Below are 19,326 nucleotides of genomic sequence, written 5' to 3'. Positions count from 1 at the left end.
GATGAACACTAGGCTTCAGAGACCAATTGTTTTACAACAGACAGGATCTTGGTGTGCATTGTTTAATGAGGTAAACTACATTATAGCCGGCATTAATTTGGCTGCGGTGCACTCCACTAAATCATTGTTAACCTGTAAATCTGCCACCGGTTTTGATGTGCGCTTAATCAGCGCGCGCCGGACAGATCGGCCGGGCAAAGGGTCACCAGTGGCCCAGCTCCATTTGTGCCGCGTGCGGTGCAAATAAATAGGTTGCGGCGCTCTTGGAGAAGCAGGACTTTGAGATGGACGCTAGTTCTGTGCATGGTCGTGGTGAAGGAGAAGCTGGCAGTTGGCATTGCCAGGGGTTGCTTGCAAAGCATGTGGACACGTGCTGCGAGCAGCAACGGGATCCTGCCAGGAGCAGGGTGAATATTTAGCCCTTTGAGTGCCAGCAGCTTCCCCGTCGGCTCCCGTGGGAGCAGGATCTGGCCCAGCAGGAGCCAGGATGCGGCAGCATTTCATCATGGGCTCCAGGGTTTGCTTTGCTCAAGGAGTGACTTAAACACGGTTAGCGTGCCATGTGCTAAGTGCTTGGTTGTGGGTAGCTCCTTTTAGCATTTCCCTTCCACTGATGTGCCCCGGTTCCTCCTGCTTTTTCGAAGCAATGGGAGATTATGTACTTGTACGTGTCTATATATAAAAGTAATATTTTTGATTCCCCGCATGGTGGAAATGAACTCTATGAGCTGATTTGTTTGCATATTTGGCATAGCTGCCTTTAAAATATGCATCTTGGTACAAAAATAACAAGACCCCTACCAGCTACAAATGAGGCAATGTCTTTCCCTTAAGAAAAGGAGGAAAAAAAAACCCTCTCTGCTTCAGCATATTCCCTAAACATAGCTTTGCAATGTCACGCTTTCCCTCCTTGCCAGAGGCAGAGCATGCTCAACTCCTTATCTCAGCCTGGGGAAGCAGGTGGGCCAGTCGCTCTCGTGGAGCAGCGGTGCTGCTGGTTGCTGCCCTCCTGGGGGGCAAAAGCAGGCAGCTCTGCCTGCGCCCCCATGTTTTACCCTTCAGCTCATCCCGTCGGTTGCTGGCTGCCTTTCCTGCAAGGGCGAGAGCCGCCGCAGTGTTACAAACGTTCCCGATCGGTGCCGCTGCCGTGCCCGGCGCGAGGCAGCTGGCACCCCGTAATAAGAATATCGGAGATTTCTTTTTCTTACTCCGGAGCCGACATTTGCATGACAATCCCATCCGCCCTGCGTGCGCGAAGCGGTGGCGGGACCAGGTTCGGGCAGCGGGGGGAGTTTCTGTTCACTCCCGTTGCCTGGGATAACGCCCTCGCCGCCCCCCACCCGACCATCCCGTGCTCCGGCTTTGTGCAGAGACAGCGATTTTCACACCACCGGCAGCATCGCCCCGCGCCGGTGGCTTTTCTCCATCCCCAGCGGTGCCTCGGCTAACCGTGGGAAGAAGGGGGCATGTTAGTTATTTCTTTGGTGTGGTGGGATGAGGCGGACAAAACCCAACACGCCGCCGGTGTCAGCTTGCCGGATTTTCTGTCTCTTCTTCAGCGCTCAGCGCAGCTCCCTCCTTCCCCGGTAAATGTGTGGCTTTGTGTCGGCGGCTCGCTCCCTGCCTGGGACTCGCCTTTCATTCAGCTGGCGTGGGGAAGAGCAAGGGACGGGAGTGTCTGAGATTCGAGAGATCTCCACACAAATTAAAACCTTTTATCAGCCCCTAATAGCTGTGCAAACTAATTATATTTGGGCCAAACTTTGCCAGAGACTCCCCCGAGGTATTATTATAAAAATCTGAGCTGTGGAAACGCGTCCCCATTCTGTCAACACCAGGTCGCTTCAGCTATAGAAAACTCGTCTCCGGCTCATTTTTAGCTCCCGTGATGTGCTTTACATAAGCCGCCGCAGTTGTTTTCGGGGAGGAGAGAGCCCGGCTGGGCTACCTCATGTGTGGTCCAGGTCTGCCGAGCCAAGGGCAGGGCTGGCTGTGGGGGAATAGCACTGAAATATTTATTTGCCCAAACCCTGCTAGCCCGACTCGGTCTGCCGCCGCTCTTCCGCAACCATCAGCGTGGCCTCGGGGCTGCGGGTGCGCAAGTGGGGTAGGTCCATCCCCGGAGGGACGGGACATCGTGACGAGGGGTGGGAAGGATGCCTGGAGAGGTGGTGGAGATGCTCAAACCCCAGCAGGCGGGCCACGGGAATGAGCAGCACAGGGAGGAAGCGCGGCTCTGCCGCGAGGCTGCGCGTGGATGATTTTCCTGGCGCCGGCACCTTGCTGGGGGGCTTCTGGTGGTGTTGGAGCTGATTTTTCCCCTGAATTCGCGCTCCTCTTCTTCCCAGCATTGCGTTCTGCTCCCTTCCTCCTCTTGCAATATCTGCTCTGCTCGCCGAGCTTGCACGGGACAGGGCACCGAGGCCAAAGACATCCCCCACGTTCGCCTGCCCGCACCGTCCGTCGGTGGAGGCAGCGCAAAGAAGTGCTCTGAGCCGAACTCCTGCCCTTGTGAAACTTGCCCCGGTGGGAAGGAGGTTTTTTGTCCCCGCTCCGCTCCCCGCCGCCATTCCTCTGCCATCCTTGCGCTCTTCCTCGGTGCAGATTGCCGGCTAATGGGGTGGAGCTAGCGCGAGCGCTCTCCATTAATGGAGCAGAATATAAACAGAATAAAGCCTTCATTTCCCTGGCTGTGATTTCATTATTAATATACTTTACAGTTCACAGGTTGTTCATTTGCTTCCATGTTTTCTCAGCTGGTGTAATCTGCGGCGCAGAGTGAGAAGAGTCATAAAATTTCCATTTCCAGTTGAATGTGCGTCCAATTCGCCGTGAAATGTTTCTCTCTGTCGTGAATATTAAGTGCCCGAGGAGTCGGTAGCCGCAGGATTAGGCAGGGCAGGTTGCCAGCCCCTCTCCGTGTCCCAGGGGCGCGGGAGAGACGTGGGTGCAGAGAAGGAAAGGTGGCAAGGCGAGGTCTTGGGAGCGAGGGAAGGACCGCGCGGTGGAGGGAGGAAAGGGGAAAGGGGAAGGAGAGAAAGAAACCATGCAAAATATGCTGGAGGGGAAGGGAGAAAAGTTGGAGAGTGGCAAAGAGACCGGCTGCAAGGAGGGATGTTGGCGGGCGAAGGATGCTCCGACGGAGCAGATCTGCACTCCACCTCCTCGTTTCCCTGTCCCACGACCTTGATACTTGGCAGGGAAGATGTTGCACCAGTGTCTGCTCCGGTTTGTAAATCAGTTGTTGGTGTCTGTGCTTGGCCAGTGCCGCAGGCTTTGGGGCTGTGCCCTTCCCCTAGCCTGAACATCGGTAGAAAGAGAGTTTCCTTGTCTCTGGTGAGGCTGAGAAGCGCTGCTGCGCTCGTATGGGCAAGGAGCTGAAACGTGCTTGCGAGCCGGAGCTGCTTGGCTGCCCGGTACCAAGCTAAAGAACAGCAGTGAATAGCCCCGGAGCTGCAGGCACCGTTGCACATGCAGGAAAAGGGCTTGTCACATAAGTTGGAGGTGGGGGGGAAAAATCGTGTTCTGCATGTGGTTACATGTCCAGCGGGAGAAGTGGGGAGGTTTGTTGTGTATTTAGTGTATTCTTTAATGGTTTGTAGCAAAACGAACGGTCGCGCTGGGGCAGGGCAGCAGGATTTTGCGTAGTTGGGGCAGGTGGTCCTGCCACCGAGGCTGGGCAGGCAGCCGGGGCCGGTGGTGCCACGGAGGGGTGCCCACAGCTGCAGTGCCACTGGCAGCGGGCACATCTGGTGGCACAGCTGGCACCTTGCCGCAGCTGGAGGCGGTGAGGGACGTGCGCCCCGGTTACCCCTCCCCTGCCCCCACCGTCCCGTCCTTGCAATAGCCGTGCGCGATGCGGTGTCGCTGCCAGGGGGGAGGGGACAAAAAGCCAAATCCCGGTGGTGTGCCCAGGCTGCGGGGATAACTCAGGCACTGCCCGGAGCCGATGGCACCGTTTCCTTCTGACTCTTTGCTGAAATGACTTCTGCCACAGCATTCCTCACTGCGGGGGAAAAAAATGCCTGTTCCTTTCCCATCTTCTCTCGGTCGAGTCAAGATAATAATAGTCTTTTTCTGATCCCCTGAACTTTCCCATCTGCTTGGTAAAACAATGGCAATTCTTTTTCCTCCTGGTCTCTCTCTCTGTCTTCCTCTCTTGTATTTTTATCCTCCTACAGTATAATTTAAAGCTGGAGCAATGCCGTAGCCCATGGGTTTTTCCCCTTCCTGTGATACACTGCTGTTATTTAAAATGGCTTTTCCCTTGCAGAGCAATGCCTCTCGCTGCCCTCCCGGCGCCTGTAGCGGGGCCGATACCTTCACAGGAGGCCTAGAGAGGGCACGATGGGCTCGAGCAAGGGGGCTCAGCCCCGTCTCCGGTCCCCCTGTTCCAAGTCCCTCCCAGTGCCCGGAGGCCAGCGTCACCCGTCCCTGCAATTCCTGGCACGGCCCCCCGCTCCCCATCTCCCCACCCCAGGCTCACAGCATCCTCGCCATGCCGAGCCCATCCATCTCGCCACCCATGTATTTCCCCAGCTCCTCTCAATAAGCCGCAATATTGTGAATGATCCTCCAGAAATGGAGACATCAGTACCATAAAACACGAGGGACAGAGCAAGGCCACTGGGCTGGAAAATAGCGTGTCTGAAAAAATAAAGATGGGCTAAAGATGAGGGAGAGGAGACAGCGAGCTTCACCCTGCCGTGATTCAGACAGTTCTGGGGGGTGAAGAGGAGTCAGGGGGTCCCAGGGGAAGAGGAGGGAAGGAAAATACGCCCCATCTGCAGAAAGCCGCATCTGGGCTTGCTGGGAGCCACGTGCAGGGATACGCAGGGCGAAGGGAAAGTTTCCCAGATCCCTGTGACTTCTTGCCAGGGCTGGGGATGGATTTAGCCGGCACTTGATGCTTATTTTTTCACTCTAATGCCGTTATGCCACTTGCTTCCCATCCTAGGGATATTTTCTTAATGCGGCTGAAATACAGCTTAACTGAGGTTACAGCCATTTAACGCTTTGGATCGCGATTGCTTCTTAAGAGCTTGTCCTACGGAGAAAGCCTTTGGGTTTAAATTTGCAGCCAGAGGGGACCCTACGGGCCTGGCTGCCAGCAGCTGTTTTTCAGACAAATCCGGAGGAAAGCGGGGCTCCTCGAGTTTGGCTGGGGACGGGGACGCTCTCGCCTGCAGAGCAATGCCGGTTGCACGCAGGGGCACGTGGTTGGGAGGGGATGCGGTGGATCTCGCCATCAGTATCCTAGCTGGGTATTTTTTGGGGGGTGCTTTGCAAGAAGTCCTGCAAATAGCAGGCAGGAGCACCTCATTTCTTGGTGTTATCTCTCCTCGCCAAGCCTTGTGCACTACTACAGCTTCTCCTAGAGACAGCGAGAAAGCTGCCAGAAATGGGATGGACTCCAGGAAAGCCAAGTTGCAACAGGATTTAATCGAGGAGCAGCGCTCCCGCAAACAGGATGCATGTGTTTGTCTGAGCGATTTTCTCCGGCAGCATCTGTCACTCTCCAACATCTTGGTATCATTGCAGCAAATTATTTAAACACTACCCACTGTACCCCATCTGTCAGGCAGCCCCTCCGTGCGTATGGGGCCCTACCTTGCCGCCTCTCCAAAGGAACTCACCGTCAAAGGCTGGGAGCCAAACAACAGGACAAATTAAATGAAAAGCACAGCTTTGGCACCCGGGGGGAAAATGCACATCAGCTTTGACTTATTGCATGGCGCACACTTACAAGAGAGAAGCAGCGGCTTTTGTCACTGCAAGGGGCCATGAAAAATGAATTAGGGCCGCTGCTGGGAGAGGGCATGCAGGAGAATCTTTCATTCTGGCGACGCCGTCCTCTCTCACCTTGCAAGCGGCAACAGGGAAAAAATCGTGGGGAGGAAGGAGGAGCGAGGAAAGAAAGGAGAGAGGACTTCTTGTTGGGCAGCTCATTAGGGTCTGGCTCTAGGCTGCGAGAGAGAGCATGGGAGGAAGAGCGGCTCGGGTGCCCCGAGAGCAGCATCAGTGCTCGAGCGGGAGCACGGAGCTGCCAGGAGATGCTGTCTCATCAGTAACTCTCTGGAGAGGCTGTGGGAGCCTCGATATTTGGTTTTCATGTGCCTTTTGCATGCGTTCCTGCAAGGAGGCAGAAAAGCTGCGTGGGAGGTGTCTCGGTGCCGGTCGCAGCCTCTGCCGAACCTTTCCTCTAGGAGCATCCGTCCCTCCCAGTGCCACCACGAGGGCCACCTCCTTGCCCTCTGAGCAGGTGGACCCCAGGGGCCGAAGAGGATGATGTCTGGCTCTGTGCTTACGAATAATGCATGAGTATCGTTAAGAAAAGCAGCTCTCTAATGAGCCCTACACCCATCTTTGCTACAGATCTGACACCACTTAGGCGCTTTGTGAACTGCAACCGTTGCTAATTTGCTCTAATACGGTGGCACGTGCTGTCCAGACCTTTTCCTGGAGCTCGGGATCCTTACCGGCACCCCGGGAGGAGGCAGGGGCTGGGAGAGGCTGAGGATGGTCGCTGCCAGTTTGCCGAGCCCTGAGCTGCCGCCGAGCTAGCCCGGCTCTCCCTTGCGCCGAAACAAAAGGGCTCATTCTTTATTCAACTCGTTTGCTCCTGAGTTAGAGCCTCGTTCAAGGGTGGTTGGTCCCCGAGTTGTTTTGTTTTGTTTCTTTAAATATTAATTTCCATAATCCTTTTATTTCCCAAGGAACTACTTCTTGCAAACAAAGGGTTTAATGCTCCTCTTTTATTCCCGGTAACAAATAAGTTGTCTGAGGCGTGCAAACATCCCGGCAGCAGCGAGCCGTGCGTGTGCAGCAGCCGCCTGACGGCAACGAACCACGTTTAAGGATGACTTGCGGTGCACAGGGGATGGGGGAGAAGCGTCCCCGAGGGATCACGGGTACCGCAGCAGCATCTCCCCAGAGATGCTCGCCCGGAGAGGGAAGTCAGCGAGCCCGGCCGGCGCCAGGAAGCCCCCATGCAGCCCGGGATTCCAATCTCTTGCGTGGAGGCGTCTCTGACATGCCTTTTTGAGATGGAAGATTTGAGAGCCGAAGGCCGGGAAGCACAATAGAAGATAGACTGCTTGTACCTCTTTGTCTGGAGAATAGATGGGCTGCGGGCTCCCGGAGAATAGGAGCTGCCACTCAGGAGGCTTTAATAGAACGGGCGGCAGATAGATTTCAATAAAAGAAATGAGTATAAATATTGTTAGCGGAGAAGAGAGGAAAAGTGAAAAAGATCTTGTTTGACGAGTCACAGTGGGAAACTTTCAAGGACTTATAAGCTAAAAACTCTTCACATTGGTGCTCTAATGGGTGGCTCAACCAACTCGGCTGTGCTGCGCAGCGCCGGCGAGGCGAGCGGACCGGGCAGGCATCCCCGGCATGCCGCAGCACGGCTTTGCACGGGAGGTCCGGCCCCGGACGCAGAGCACGGCGGCGAGGTGGCTGTGCCGGGGAAGCCCGGCACGTTTCGGCTCCCCGTGCCATCCTTTGGCTGTCCGTGGTGTGGATGCTGAATATAGGCTATAGGCCGTGAATGTAGGCAGGCGACGTGGTGGCATCTGGAGGGTCTCTGCAAGTTGCATGTCCCAGTGACTAGTGAGATGTGCTGCACACGCCCACTTAATGGTTAAATATTTGAGTTGTTGTAGGACATGTGAGCCCCAAACATGGTCCTGGGGCTGACTGTAGATGCACTGAGCAAACGCAGCCACAAAGGTGGGTCCTGTCTCAGATCGAGCTCTGAATAGCACGAGAAGTCGAAGAAAATGTCTTCCCTGGCAGCAAAAAGCGGAGGTTTGGCAGCAGGCTGCAGAGCCGCAGCCTTCGTGATGGCTCCCAGTTGGCGGTTGTGTTCCGAGGGGGCCCGTGGAAATCCCCGTGTCCTGTCCCCGTGCTCACGGGCAGCCAGAGATGGGGCTTCCAGAAATACTCACCTCTGCTCATGTCAGCCCAAAATCATGCCCAGGAGGCTCCTCCGTCGCATCTCAAGGAGAAACGCGAGGCACCATCGGCTCCCCGTTATGCCCAAAATAGTTGCAAGGAGAAGAGAAGCCGCAGTGCTGCATGGCCATGCACGAGGAGAGGCTCCCGCAGCCCAGGGGAGGAGGGGACACTGATACCAGTGCAGGAGAGGGACTTTATGGCAAGCGTGGATCTATCGCTTAGCTTGCACCTGCCTGGGGTGCGTTGGGAGCCCTCGGCGCAGCGGTCAGCACTGGCCACCCCTCTCCCTCGCAGCCTGTACCGCCGCGCACGAGGGCACGGAGCAAAATTGGCTGTGAGAGTTCTGCCGAATCCAATTTAATGAAGGGTAGGAGTAAGGACAACGTGATGTTTCCCCTCTCTTTGGTGACACCGGGCACAACTGGTCCCGGTTACCGCCCCTGGGGCGTGAGGATGAGGAGGGACCCCAGGCTGCAGCAGCGGAGGGAACTACTGCAAAGCTCCCGCAGCCTTGAGCGCCGCGCAAAAGCCAGGCAGCGAGAGCACCATCCCCTGGGGCTCTGCACAACATCAGGCCATGGAAACATGCTAATTAACATGGAAAAACATGTAAGAGGCGAGATTTCTTTCCTTGTCGTCGGGAAACCTCAAAAAGAGAGAGACTTGGCCCCGTGTAAGCACGATGCAGTCTTTGATACGCTGCGTGCCTGTTTCTGGGGTTACGGTCCCTTCTTCTGAAGGCTTGTGAAAAATGAGGAAGAGGAGGTTCGTACCCAGTATCTGCCGTATGCTGGTCATGTAGGTGTGCTTTCTAAAGGGATCACTCCTCTAAGGGGGGTCGCAGATGGAAATGGGCTGGAACCTGTGATACGGGGATGTAATATTCACAAGAGGAGGAGAGGAGCATGCCGTGCTTGCCTGGGTCGATAGGGTAATCTTAAAAAAATCATTATTTTAATGATTGCTCTGGATGATTTCCAGCAGGTTAATTACCCCCAGTCTTTCTCCGCTGGAGCGTGGCGGCGTTAAGCCAGCACCGGGGAGTCAGAAAGAGGGGGTGCGCGGAGGGGAAGCTGCCCTAACTGGTGTCATTCACCTGGATCAAAAGAAAAAGGGAAAGGGAATTTTTGAACTGCCTGAACTTCGTTCTGTATGTGTTAATTGAGCAATCAGGAGCGGGTAATACTGATTAATAAGAGGTGAAGCAGGTGCTTCCCCCATCTTCGGCCAGGGCGTGTGCTGGAGGCAGCCTTAGCTCTTCTTTACCCATGTCACCAGGGCTGTCCTACCTGCTTTGAGAGCCCGGGTTTGGGGTGATTCCTTCCCCCACCTCCTTCCCTGCACAGCGGGAGCCGAGCTGCCCGTGCGATGCTACTAAATCACCCGCCCTGCACTTTTCCGCCCGCTGCCACAGCGGAGGAGAGGTGAAGCGGGTCTCGGGTACCGACAGTTCGCTCTTACTACCTTTGTGTGTTTTATTTATTTACTATAAACTGTTATAGGACGGCCATCACTACCGCATCAGAGTGACATTTGAAATATATGGTTCTCGGTTTTAGCGCGTCACTTGGAGCCGGGAGTCTGCGCGATGTTAATTTTTATTGCCAGAAGTGGCCATAAATTGATAGTTCAGAATCGCTGTAGGGACTGTAATTAACTAGTTACTATTTCACCTCCAAAAGGAGCGATGTTTCACGCTCTTACTTTTACTTATCTGGAATCAGCTGCTGTCACCATCCACTGAAGCCCATATAAAGATTTATAGACCTTGGAGGTAAATATTGACTAATGGGCAGCTTGGCTTAATGTTCACCTTGAAGGACAATAAATTGTGCTATTGATTGAAGTGAGATGTCAATATCTGCATTGTTGTAAACATTTTAATAAAATTATCTCCATAAAATATTCTCCTTCTCCGGCTGATCCTGGCTAGTAGGATCGGTGCCCGGAAAATGCAGCGGCACGGCGTAGCAGGCAGGGTAGCACCTCGGGACCGGCCCTGGGACTCCGGGCATCCAGAGATCAAACCCATTGCGGGACGATTGCTGAGGTTGCACCTTTGAGCTTTAGAGGTGGAAATATCGCAGCCCTGGACGGCTGGGCTGGCTCACCTTGGTCCAAGGTGCGGGGAGTCGGCATGGGCACGTGGCAGCATGAAAGATACGCCATTGCTGCTGGGCGCTGCATGCCGTGCGGGTGGCACGATGTGGCGCGTGGCTCGGAGCAGGGGCAGGGAGTGCTTCATTAGGGTTGTGGTCCTCAGGAGCTAGCACGGTGCACAGAAGCAGTGACGGTAGCCGCGCTGCTTGCCTCGCTCAGTGCACCGCGGGTCGCTGGCAGGACGCAGCGGCAGAGAGCAGTGCCTCGCTCCCACTTCGGCGAAGCTTTTTTAATGGCATCGCGGGCCGCGTTCAGGCAGGGAAAGCCATAAGCGATGTGTCCTAGAGACCTGAACATGGCTGCAGTGGCGAGCCGGGGGACAGTGGCACGTAATTAATTTGGGAACATGTGTTCGCTTTCTGGTGAGTTATTATCTTGTCAGAGGCTCAATGGAAGCGAACGGGTAGGAGGAGGCAGAAGGGAGACGAGTCGGGCTGGGGAAGCGAGAAGAAGCAAGGGAAGGAGAAAGGCAGGGAGGTGGGAATATGGATGCGCAAGGCATCTGCCCGCACCTCACGCACCCGCGCTGTGTGGGACCCCAAGCGCAGCTTTGCCGTCTGTTGGGTCTGCCTCAGTGCTCCGTGCCAGACCAGGATCTCGCCTCCACGGCCCCCCCACCGCCGTGGCGGCCAAGCTCCCCTGCGCCGGGGGCTTTGCAACGCGTGGCACCGACCGCTGCCTTGTTGATGGCAATCTCTCTAATGTACCCACAGTGGCTTATCTGTGCCACGCGAGAGACGTCGTTCGGTTATCTATACCTCTGTATTTCGGGCTGCTCGCGGCCGTGGCGCTCTGGTTGGAGGCTCCCGAATGCTACACTGAACGCCGCTGAGCTCCCCGGCTCTGCTCATGATGTGGGCTATTCATTATGCGTTGAGCCTGTCTTGGCTATTTCGCAGCTCCGGGCTGAGTTTTCCCCCTTGCTCCTTTGTGCTTGCGCTTCCCCTTCCCTGAGGTTTTTTATGGAGACCCGCAGAGCTGCAGGTCTGGCAGAGCAAGTCCTAAACAGCGCGTGGCGGTCTGTATGCAGGCTCCCTCTCGCCAAGCAGGTGGATTCAAGCTCTGGTTCCATCTCCCCAGCTCGCACCGGGTTAATTCATCATCCTCAGCCGATGAGCAAGGATTACGCTTTTGCCTAGTCCGTGGCTGTTCCATTTCTGGCCTGTGTTATATTATCAGTATTAATAACAATAATGATGGGTGCTGGCTGTGCTAGTTTTCTAGCTCCTGAGGAGATGAGAGCTCGCCCATTAATTCCTGCAATATTTCAGCTCCTAATTGTGCTCAAGCAGAGACAGCCTTGAAAAGTTCCCACCATCAGTTCAGGCAGAGCAGGGCTGGTACCCCTGGGGGAGCTCCTGGAGCCGTGGGGCCCTGGGCCAGCCCTGCCCCGAGCATCCCCGATCTCCAGGTGCTTTCGGAGGCAGGGACCGCGGCAGTTGGGTGCCCATTGCATTGCTCTAGCTCCAGCCTCGGGCGAGCGGTGAGAGCAATCCCAAAGGGCCTGATATATGTGAGACTGATTGGACAAATAACCCCCATCCAAAACCTGGGCTGGGGCTTGCCTTGCTCCTAAGCCCGGGGAGCTGAGCTTCACCCAAAGCAGCATCTGTGTCCCCGTGCAACCCAGCGAGCAGATAAATGTCCCTCCCGCGCCCCGCCAGCCCAGAGGGGACCCCCAGCAGCCACGGTGACATGGGCACCCTGTGGCTTTCTATAAAGCAAGCTCTGCACTTACAGATTGTGTTTGCCTAACCCCAGCCCTGCTCCCTCAGTCCCATCTATTTGTTTTTCCATTCCTGGCAGTCATTAATGAATGAGATTTGTCCAACTATCAACGAGACTTCCCATTATAAATAGGCAAAAATGCAGAGGCCAGGGAGCCAAGCAGTTCGACAATTACTCTCGGTCCGTGCCTTCGCCCCTCGGCCAGCACGGGCGCCAGCGTGATCCGGCAGCACAGGCAGCAGCGAAGTGGCTTTACAGACCCGGTTTTCCTGCAAAGCCCCTTGTGCAGGAGGGGATGGGGGACGCGGTGGGTGTCCCAGTCACCTGGCGTCACCCACTTCGCCGGCGTGAAGTGTGGTGCCCTTGGGGCGGGGATCCCTCATGTCACCTTATTTCTTGAGGTGTGGTAGCTGGCACTAACGAGGCAGGATCTGGCCAGGGCCTCTAGCAGGGACGGTCTTCCTAATGCTATCGTCATCGTTATCTGAGCATGAGTAATACCAGATAGTGCTCAGGGCAAAAGCAGGCGTCAGCTCCGGCACAAAGCATCCCATTCCGGTCCGGGGCAGGCTCTGTGCGTCAGGGTCAATGGGCTGTAGCCAAAATCCAGCGGGTGCCAATGCGAGGCATGCCAGACCCTGAAACCCTGAACCCTTTGCGCTCTGCTTCTCCGTCTGCCGATTACCATGCACGTATCTCAGACTTCAGTGCTACGCCGGCACAGAGGAAGCCTTCATCTCTCAATTTCCCAAGCTTTTGCAGGTGGAAAGCTGACCCTCGCAGTTACTTTAATGAAGTCTTTTGCTGGGTAACGAAACACACTCGAGCTGCTTTGCTCCCAGATCAAACCGGGGATGCACGCTACGGCTCAGCTACGGCGAGAGCTAATTCTTGCCGCGTGCGAGCCAGCTCCGGTGCGCTCGGGGAAGAGTCTTTCGTTAGTTAGGAAGAGGAGTGTTATCTGAGCCTTTGCACAAACCAGAGTCAGATTTGCACGCGGAGCATCTGAAGGCCACCGGCTGTGTCTTTATTTTATCAGCAGGCAGCGCTGTGCTACAGAGAAGCCGATTCTAGGTCAGCCATAAAAGGGATTTTTATTTTTTCCCGTCTCCTTTTTTTGCAGCGCATAGTGCTGCAGGCCCACTGGATGTAACGCTGCAAATTGTGTGTCTCCAAAGGATATTGATTTTGGGGTAACGCCTTCATATCTTGCCCTTCAGTTGCGCTAAGTACTGATGAGCTCAGCAGTTTTGACTGTGAGCCTCTCGGGTGGGAATTTCAGCGCGGGGCTGAAGGCGCGGGTGGACGTCAGCAATTCATCACGGCGGGTTGCACGGGAAAGCTCACTTCAACCCTTTCCGAAGCTCGCAGGGCAGTGCGGGGCTGCCTTCCCAGTTGGGTCAGCCTGGGCTGGTGGGATGGACGCGTGTGTGCACGCAGGGTCCTCGGTTCAGCTGCCGGGTGCGTGAGGGAGCAGCGGACGTGCAAAGTCCCGGGGCCACCGTGTGGAGGTGGCTGCCACGAGGTCTGGTGCAGGGGAGAGCCAAGGTGCGATTTCGTTACGGCTGAGCATATTTGCACTAGTTTGAGCTGACAATAGCGGCACCTGGGATTGCAGCGGCAGGATCCGAGCGGGTGCCCAGGGAGCTCGCCGTGTCGAGCCGTGTGGGGGCGTTACAGAAATTGCATCAGTGCTGGCGCGGGGCCCTGTGTGCGAACCCCAGCGTACGCGTGCTTTCAAGACGGCTGCCTTGGCGGGCGGTGGCGTGTGACCGTGCTCACTATTTATGTACCGCGGGAAGAGATGCTATAAAAGTATCAGCTGGTGGGATGCAGACGGTGTGTGCCCCGACGGGACCCTCCCACGCGTACACTTTGCATGCGTTTGTTAGGAGCAAGATGCATACAGTTGACCGGTCAAGCATAGCGAGCCGTGGCCCATCAGGTCACGCTAGCGCAGAGACTGCGGTAGCCCGGATGGGAAGCGAGGGTGAGCACGGGATCGCCCGGCTCCGCCGGCCAAGATTGCCGCACCCCCTGGGGACCGGGGACCTGCGCTCGGCCTCTCTGCCATTGGCACTCGCTCCCAGAAACAGCTGTCCAGAGCTAATTTATTTCCTAATGCTGCAGCAATGTTAATTTATAAATTACACTGGTAATTCGAGCTATTATTAATTTCAGATGGTGTAGGGCAAGCCTAATTAAAATATGACACCAATTGCCACACATATGTACCAAGGACTACCGTTTAAAATTTATAGGAATATTAAGTGTGACACTGGTCTCGGAGATGCTTTGCACAGTAATTACAGCATCTCAGCTGCGGGAGATCCAATGGGGAGATGTAAACGAAAGGAAAGGAGAAGTTGTCCCCGTTTGGGGACTGTCGAAAACCCGCTTGTGCCCTTCGTTCAGGGGCTAGCTGCATTTCTCCGGGACATTTAGTGGACGTGTTCTAATTGCCGGGTTTCTTTATTTAACTCTGCATTTGTTGCAACGCCGCGATCTCTGTCAACCTGGAGACTATCGCGGCCCAAAACCTGCGCCTCACCGGCCGAGCGCCGTGGGTTTCCAGGAGCACTTCAAAGCGAAGCGGGCTCTTGGAAGGAAGGGGGGGGCCGTAAGATGCCAGACAAAAGGAAAGGCCGCCGATCGCATCTGCCCGACTTTGAGCGAAACCGGGAGCTGTGGTGCAGCCCGAGCAGGGGAGAGGGGGGCGAGCACGGCCCCCCACGGGTACCGCAGAAATGAGCCTGGAGGGGCACAGGGACAAAGCGTTTCAGCTGAAGGGAGGTGTTGGCACCACGACTGATGGGAATAAACTGGCTGTGAATTAATTGAAGCTGAAAAATTAGAGAGGGGTGTCTATGCAGAGAGCAGGACGGGCCCAGCAGTCTCTCTCAGCAGAAGGGTGGGATGGGATGCGCCAATGCCAAGGAGAGATGATTTAAGGTCATTCTAGCAGGGTGCAGGTTTGGCGAGGAGCACCGTGCACACGTTGGGCACGTTATCTCCAGCAAGTGATGCTCTGTGGGGCCAGGGCCAACACAGAGGTCCAGCGCTCGCAGGCACCTTTCCAACGGGGGTTTTCTTGGGGTGGAGGGGTGGTGGGGCACAGGCGTGTGGGCATGCTGGGAGCTGGGACTTGGGAGGTGGATCCTATGGCAGTGTGACATGGTCACAGACGGTGACTGGCCTGGTGGTCAGGGGCTTGCCGTTCCTCCCCGCCGCTCACGGCCCTCTCCCTCTGCCCCTGCAGCCGTGGGCTTCATCAGCGAGGACGAGTACCTGGAGATCACGGGCATCACACGGGAGCAGTCGGGGGAGTACGAGTGCAGCGCCTCCAATGACGTGGCAGCGCCCGTCGTCCAGCGAGTCAAAGTCACCGTCAACTGTGAGTAGCCTGGGGGCTGTTGGGGACCGGGGATGGAGCGGGTCACGTGCTGCCCCACGAGGGGATGGGACTTGGGCAGTGGGAAGCAGGGCGAACCCATCCTGTGGGCCCCAGAGCCGAGACAGGCAGCGGCAGTTTTCTGAGCAGGTGGTGTTTTGCCCTTTTTTCCCCTTATTTTCAAGCTCCGTTTTTTTCCACCACCTCCTCCTCAGCTGTCTCCATCAACCTGGGTTTTCCGCCCATGGTGAGATGCTGTGCTGATAACCTCCAGGGAGAGGAGAGAAGTGAGCAGTAAATAGGAATTTTTTTCCTTTAGAAAAAATGCGAGAGAGAAAGAAAAAGAGTGAGGAAGAAAGCAGCACCGTTTGTGCTCAGAGACAGGTGAAAACCCTCCTGAACTCCTCTCTGGCCACCCCTTCAGCTGCATGGGGTTGGCACAAGGTCGCACATGGTTCCCGAGAGTCGTGGGGCTCTGATCCTTGGAGAAGCCTGCGCTAGGCTGCGGCGTGGGGTCTCCCATCTGCCCAAAACCCCCTGGACAGTGGCACCAGAGTGGCAGGAGCTAGGCATGGGCTCAGAGATGATTTTAACTCCTTCCTAAATGCGGGGAAAGAAAAGGGAGCTTGAGGAGCAAGGGGAGGGGGTGGGAGTCCTGGGGCTGCCAGGCTTCCATCTGAACCCGGATTTCCATCTTCCCCGCAGACCCGCCGTACATCTCGGACGCGAAGAGCACCGGGGTGCCGGTGGGGCAGAAGGGCATCCTGCTGTGCGAAGCCTCCGCCGTCCCCTCCGCCGACTTCCAGTGGTACAAAGATGACAAGCGGTAAGAGCTGGGGGGGGGGGGGGGGAGACGGGGGACGGGACACAAAATGGGAGGGCACGCACCGACCCCATGCAAGCTGTGCCCAGTGCCAGCAGCTTCGGCGTCGGCTAACCAGGCCCGTCTCGGTGATGGGGCTGCGGTAGCTGGTCGAATCCCTGATAACCCTTGGCTCAACCTGGGTTTGGATGCGGAGGCAGGTCCCCTCCGACAGCAGGAGGTTGTGCTTGTCGGGGGCTAATCCGGACGTCTCGGCAGGTGGCTGGCATCCGCGGCACCCGCCGCTCGTGGCAGGAGCTGCCGTCGCTCGGTATCTATTAAAAGCAGGCCAGGGCTTTATATTTAACTCAGCGCTGTCTGCGTGGTGGAAAATAGATGAGGGGCATTTGAGGAGGGGGGGGGATTTTTACAGGAGCCTCTGTCAGACGGGTTTTGGCCTCCATCTGGCTAGGCAGCGCGGGCGGGATCGCTGCTGCCCGTGCCTCCGGTTTATGGTCTCATGGTAAATCCCCGCTTGGGTGAAGTATAATGGCCAAAAGCGATATTGGCAGTGCAAATCCAAGTACTTAGGAGTGGATGAAATCCCTGTCATCTTTTTAAACGCTTTGGCCAGAAGGCAGCATCACCTCCTTGCTCTTGGAAAGGCGGAAGGAATGTGGTGTCGGTCGAGGGACAGGGTTTGCTATGCCGCAGAGATGGCCTGCCCAGTGCTGGGGTGAAAGTCACCCTTTTAGGTCAACCGGCAGCTCCCGTTGCCCCGCCAAAGCAGCAGCACAGGGCCGTGGCTGGGGAGCGAGGAGCGGAGCAGCGCAGCCAGGGGTAGGGTCCCACTCTGCCTCTCTCTGACCCCAAGCAAAGCTTTTTTAACCCATTTTTGCATTGCTTCTCCCTGGGAAGCCCAGAGGGGCCGTGGTGCATCCAAACACAGGACGAGCCATGCAGGTCACTAAATAAGGAGGCATGTTTTAGCCGAAAAAGATGCTACAGTAGGTACAGGGGAGGCTGGGGCCCCCTGCCTAGGCTGCTTTGGGAGGAAAGGAGCAGGCGGAGTGTACAAAGTGGCGGATGTTTGCTTGGCAGATGAAAGGCTTCGCTCAGAAGTAGGTCAGATCACGAGGGCCCGTGAAGCAGCGGCAAGAGCGGGCTCAGCCCTCCCGGATCGGGGTGATAATGGGGATTCAGCACCTCCCAGGAGGAATTAGCAAGTAAAAGAGCCGCAGGAGCGAAGTGGGAGGGGGACACCAGTTCAGGGAAGTCAAAGCACTTGGTTAAGGCTTCACCGTTTGCGATGGCTGAGAAGTGCCTCCCCGTTACGTGGTGCAGAGCTTGCCACGGTCGCGGCATTTGGGTCCACCAAAGCATGCTGCCAGCCCCGTCAGGGGCGTGTGGGGAGCTGACGGGGGTCAGGGAGGGGGAAGGTGCGAGAAGGCATCCCACAGAGCTGGGAGGACCAAGGAGCCCTCGAGGCCAATGTGAGAGGGAAGCCAGGCTCTTCCGATGGGTGGGAAGGAGCCTTTCCCAGGTACCCTCCTTGGGCGTGTGAGCATCCCGCCCTCTGCATGGCATTTGCCAAGCCCCAAAGCCATCCCCTTCAGCAGTGACTGCATCTGTGAGGATGCCTGTAGGCATCATGGGGACGGTGTGGGCTGGCAGCTAAGGGACGAGACCCAGCAGAGCAGCGTACATCTCCCTTATCTCTCCCAATACCTTCCTTTCTCCCTCTTCATGCCTGACCTTTCTCCTAAGCTTGATGTCCCTGCTCTCAGGCAGGACCAGGGGATAGCAGGTCATGGAAAATAGCGGGTACTTCTCCTCCTGACTCCCCATGACCCTCTCCCCTTATGCCTTTCTCCCAGGCTGGCTGAAGGACAGAAAGGACTGAAAGTGGAGAACAAAGCCTTCGTCTCCAAACTGACTTTCTTCAACGTCTCCGAGCAGGACTACGGCAACTACACCTGCGTAGCCTCCAACCAGCTAGGAAACACCAACGCCAGCATGATCCTCTACGGTGAGTAGTGCCGAGGGAGCTGGCTGGGGAGGGGGCACAGCTTAACGGTGAGACCGCCGACGTACGAGACACGGGAAGGGTCTCTCTTGTCTTTTGGGGGAGAGGTGCGTTTGCTGCTGATCCTTTCTGCCCCGGCACGTGGGTCGGAGGTCATGGTGAGCCCAGGGAAAGTGTGAAAGCCTCCAAACCTAACTCCTGACTCAGGCCCCATGTCTGCCACTGCTCTCAGATGTTTGGCACCGTGTTCGGGGTCCGCTGTCGATGCAAAGTTAGGACTTGGCTGCAGGTCTCCATCTTCTCGCTCTGACAAATACCTAGGAGAGTCTCTGTTTCAAGGCATCCTCCTGTGTTGATCAGTGGGAGGGGAGATGGCGCTCAGGGTCGTCGCGGCAAACCTTCAGGACCACGCTGCAGGCTGCCATGCGGTGCACCCCGTGGAATAAATGGCCCCCGTGGCTCCGCCACCTTCCAGGTCGCGTTTTCCGCTCCTGCCAAGCAGATATATTCTTACTGACGGTGCCAGTAAGAGAGAGGTGGGAAGGTGCAGAGGGCGGGGAGCGGGAGCAGCTTTGTGCCCTCATCCGGGGGCTGTTTTCTCTGTGTGCCGGAGCTGTGGTGAGAGCGATGCATCCATCTGACACCGCTCACGGCCGGGAAGGGCTGTAATTGCTCGACACATTTGTCAAGCCTCTTCAGGCAGCAGCAGAGCCAGAGCAGAGGGCCGCGCTCCCCAGATCCCTCTCACAGCCACTGAGAGCCGGAGATAGACGGCAGACCTTGTCCCCGGCCACTGCCGTGGGGATATTTCCCTGCCAGGGATATTGGGGCGGGTGGTCCTCACTGCTGAACCGTATGGGAGAAGCGGGGCTTGGAGACCTCCGTCCTCTCCTGACGTCACCCCGACATTGTCCTCCTCCTTGCCACCCTCCCTCCCCCTGGCAGACCCACCCCATGGCGAGCGCTGACCGTGGGTGACGTTAATACCAGTCTGTGGTAAGTGAACCACGGGGCGGTGCGGAGGTTGGCGTTAATCACCGCTAAGAGCGTTTGATGGAAAGCACCGGTTTCCTACGGCCTCAAGCCATCCTGGTATTGCAAACCCTTTCCTAGCGTGTACAAAGGATTTAATTAAACCCACAGAGACCGTGCAGGAGACCCCCTCTTCCGGAGGAGAGACGGGGCTGGAGCGCAGCAGCGTCCCGGTGGGTCCAAACGTGGGGCCTCGGCCAGCTTGTAGGTGTGCGATGGTTGCAA

The 19,326-nt window shown here is 56.5% G+C and overlaps 1 protein-coding gene across 5 annotated transcripts in view; it reads left to right on the top strand.

Annotated features, from left to right (window-relative positions):
- LOC143170399 (protein CEPU-1) overlaps positions 1 to 19,326 on the top strand; it is a 367,739-nt gene that overhangs the window by 342,022 nt on the left and 6,391 nt on the right. For all 5 annotated transcript variants that reach the window (XM_076358670.1, XM_076358667.1, XM_076358669.1 and 2 more), the window contains 3 exons: positions 15,110 to 15,244; positions 15,947 to 16,067; positions 17,921 to 18,072. In XM_076358670.1, the coding sequence (XP_076214785.1) occupies positions 15,110 to 15,244; positions 15,947 to 16,067; positions 17,921 to 18,072 (408 nt within the window). The remainder of the gene's footprint in view (positions 1 to 15,109; positions 15,245 to 15,946; positions 16,068 to 17,920; positions 18,073 to 19,326) is intronic.

Source organism: Aptenodytes patagonicus, chromosome 23, assembly GCF_965638725.1.
Source record: "Aptenodytes patagonicus chromosome 23, bAptPat1.pri.cur, whole genome shotgun sequence".
NCBI lineage: Eukaryota > Metazoa > Chordata > Aves > Sphenisciformes > Spheniscidae > Aptenodytes > Aptenodytes patagonicus.
The sequence above is the reverse complement of the archived record's forward strand: the minus strand, read 5'-3'. Positions and strand labels throughout refer to the sequence as shown.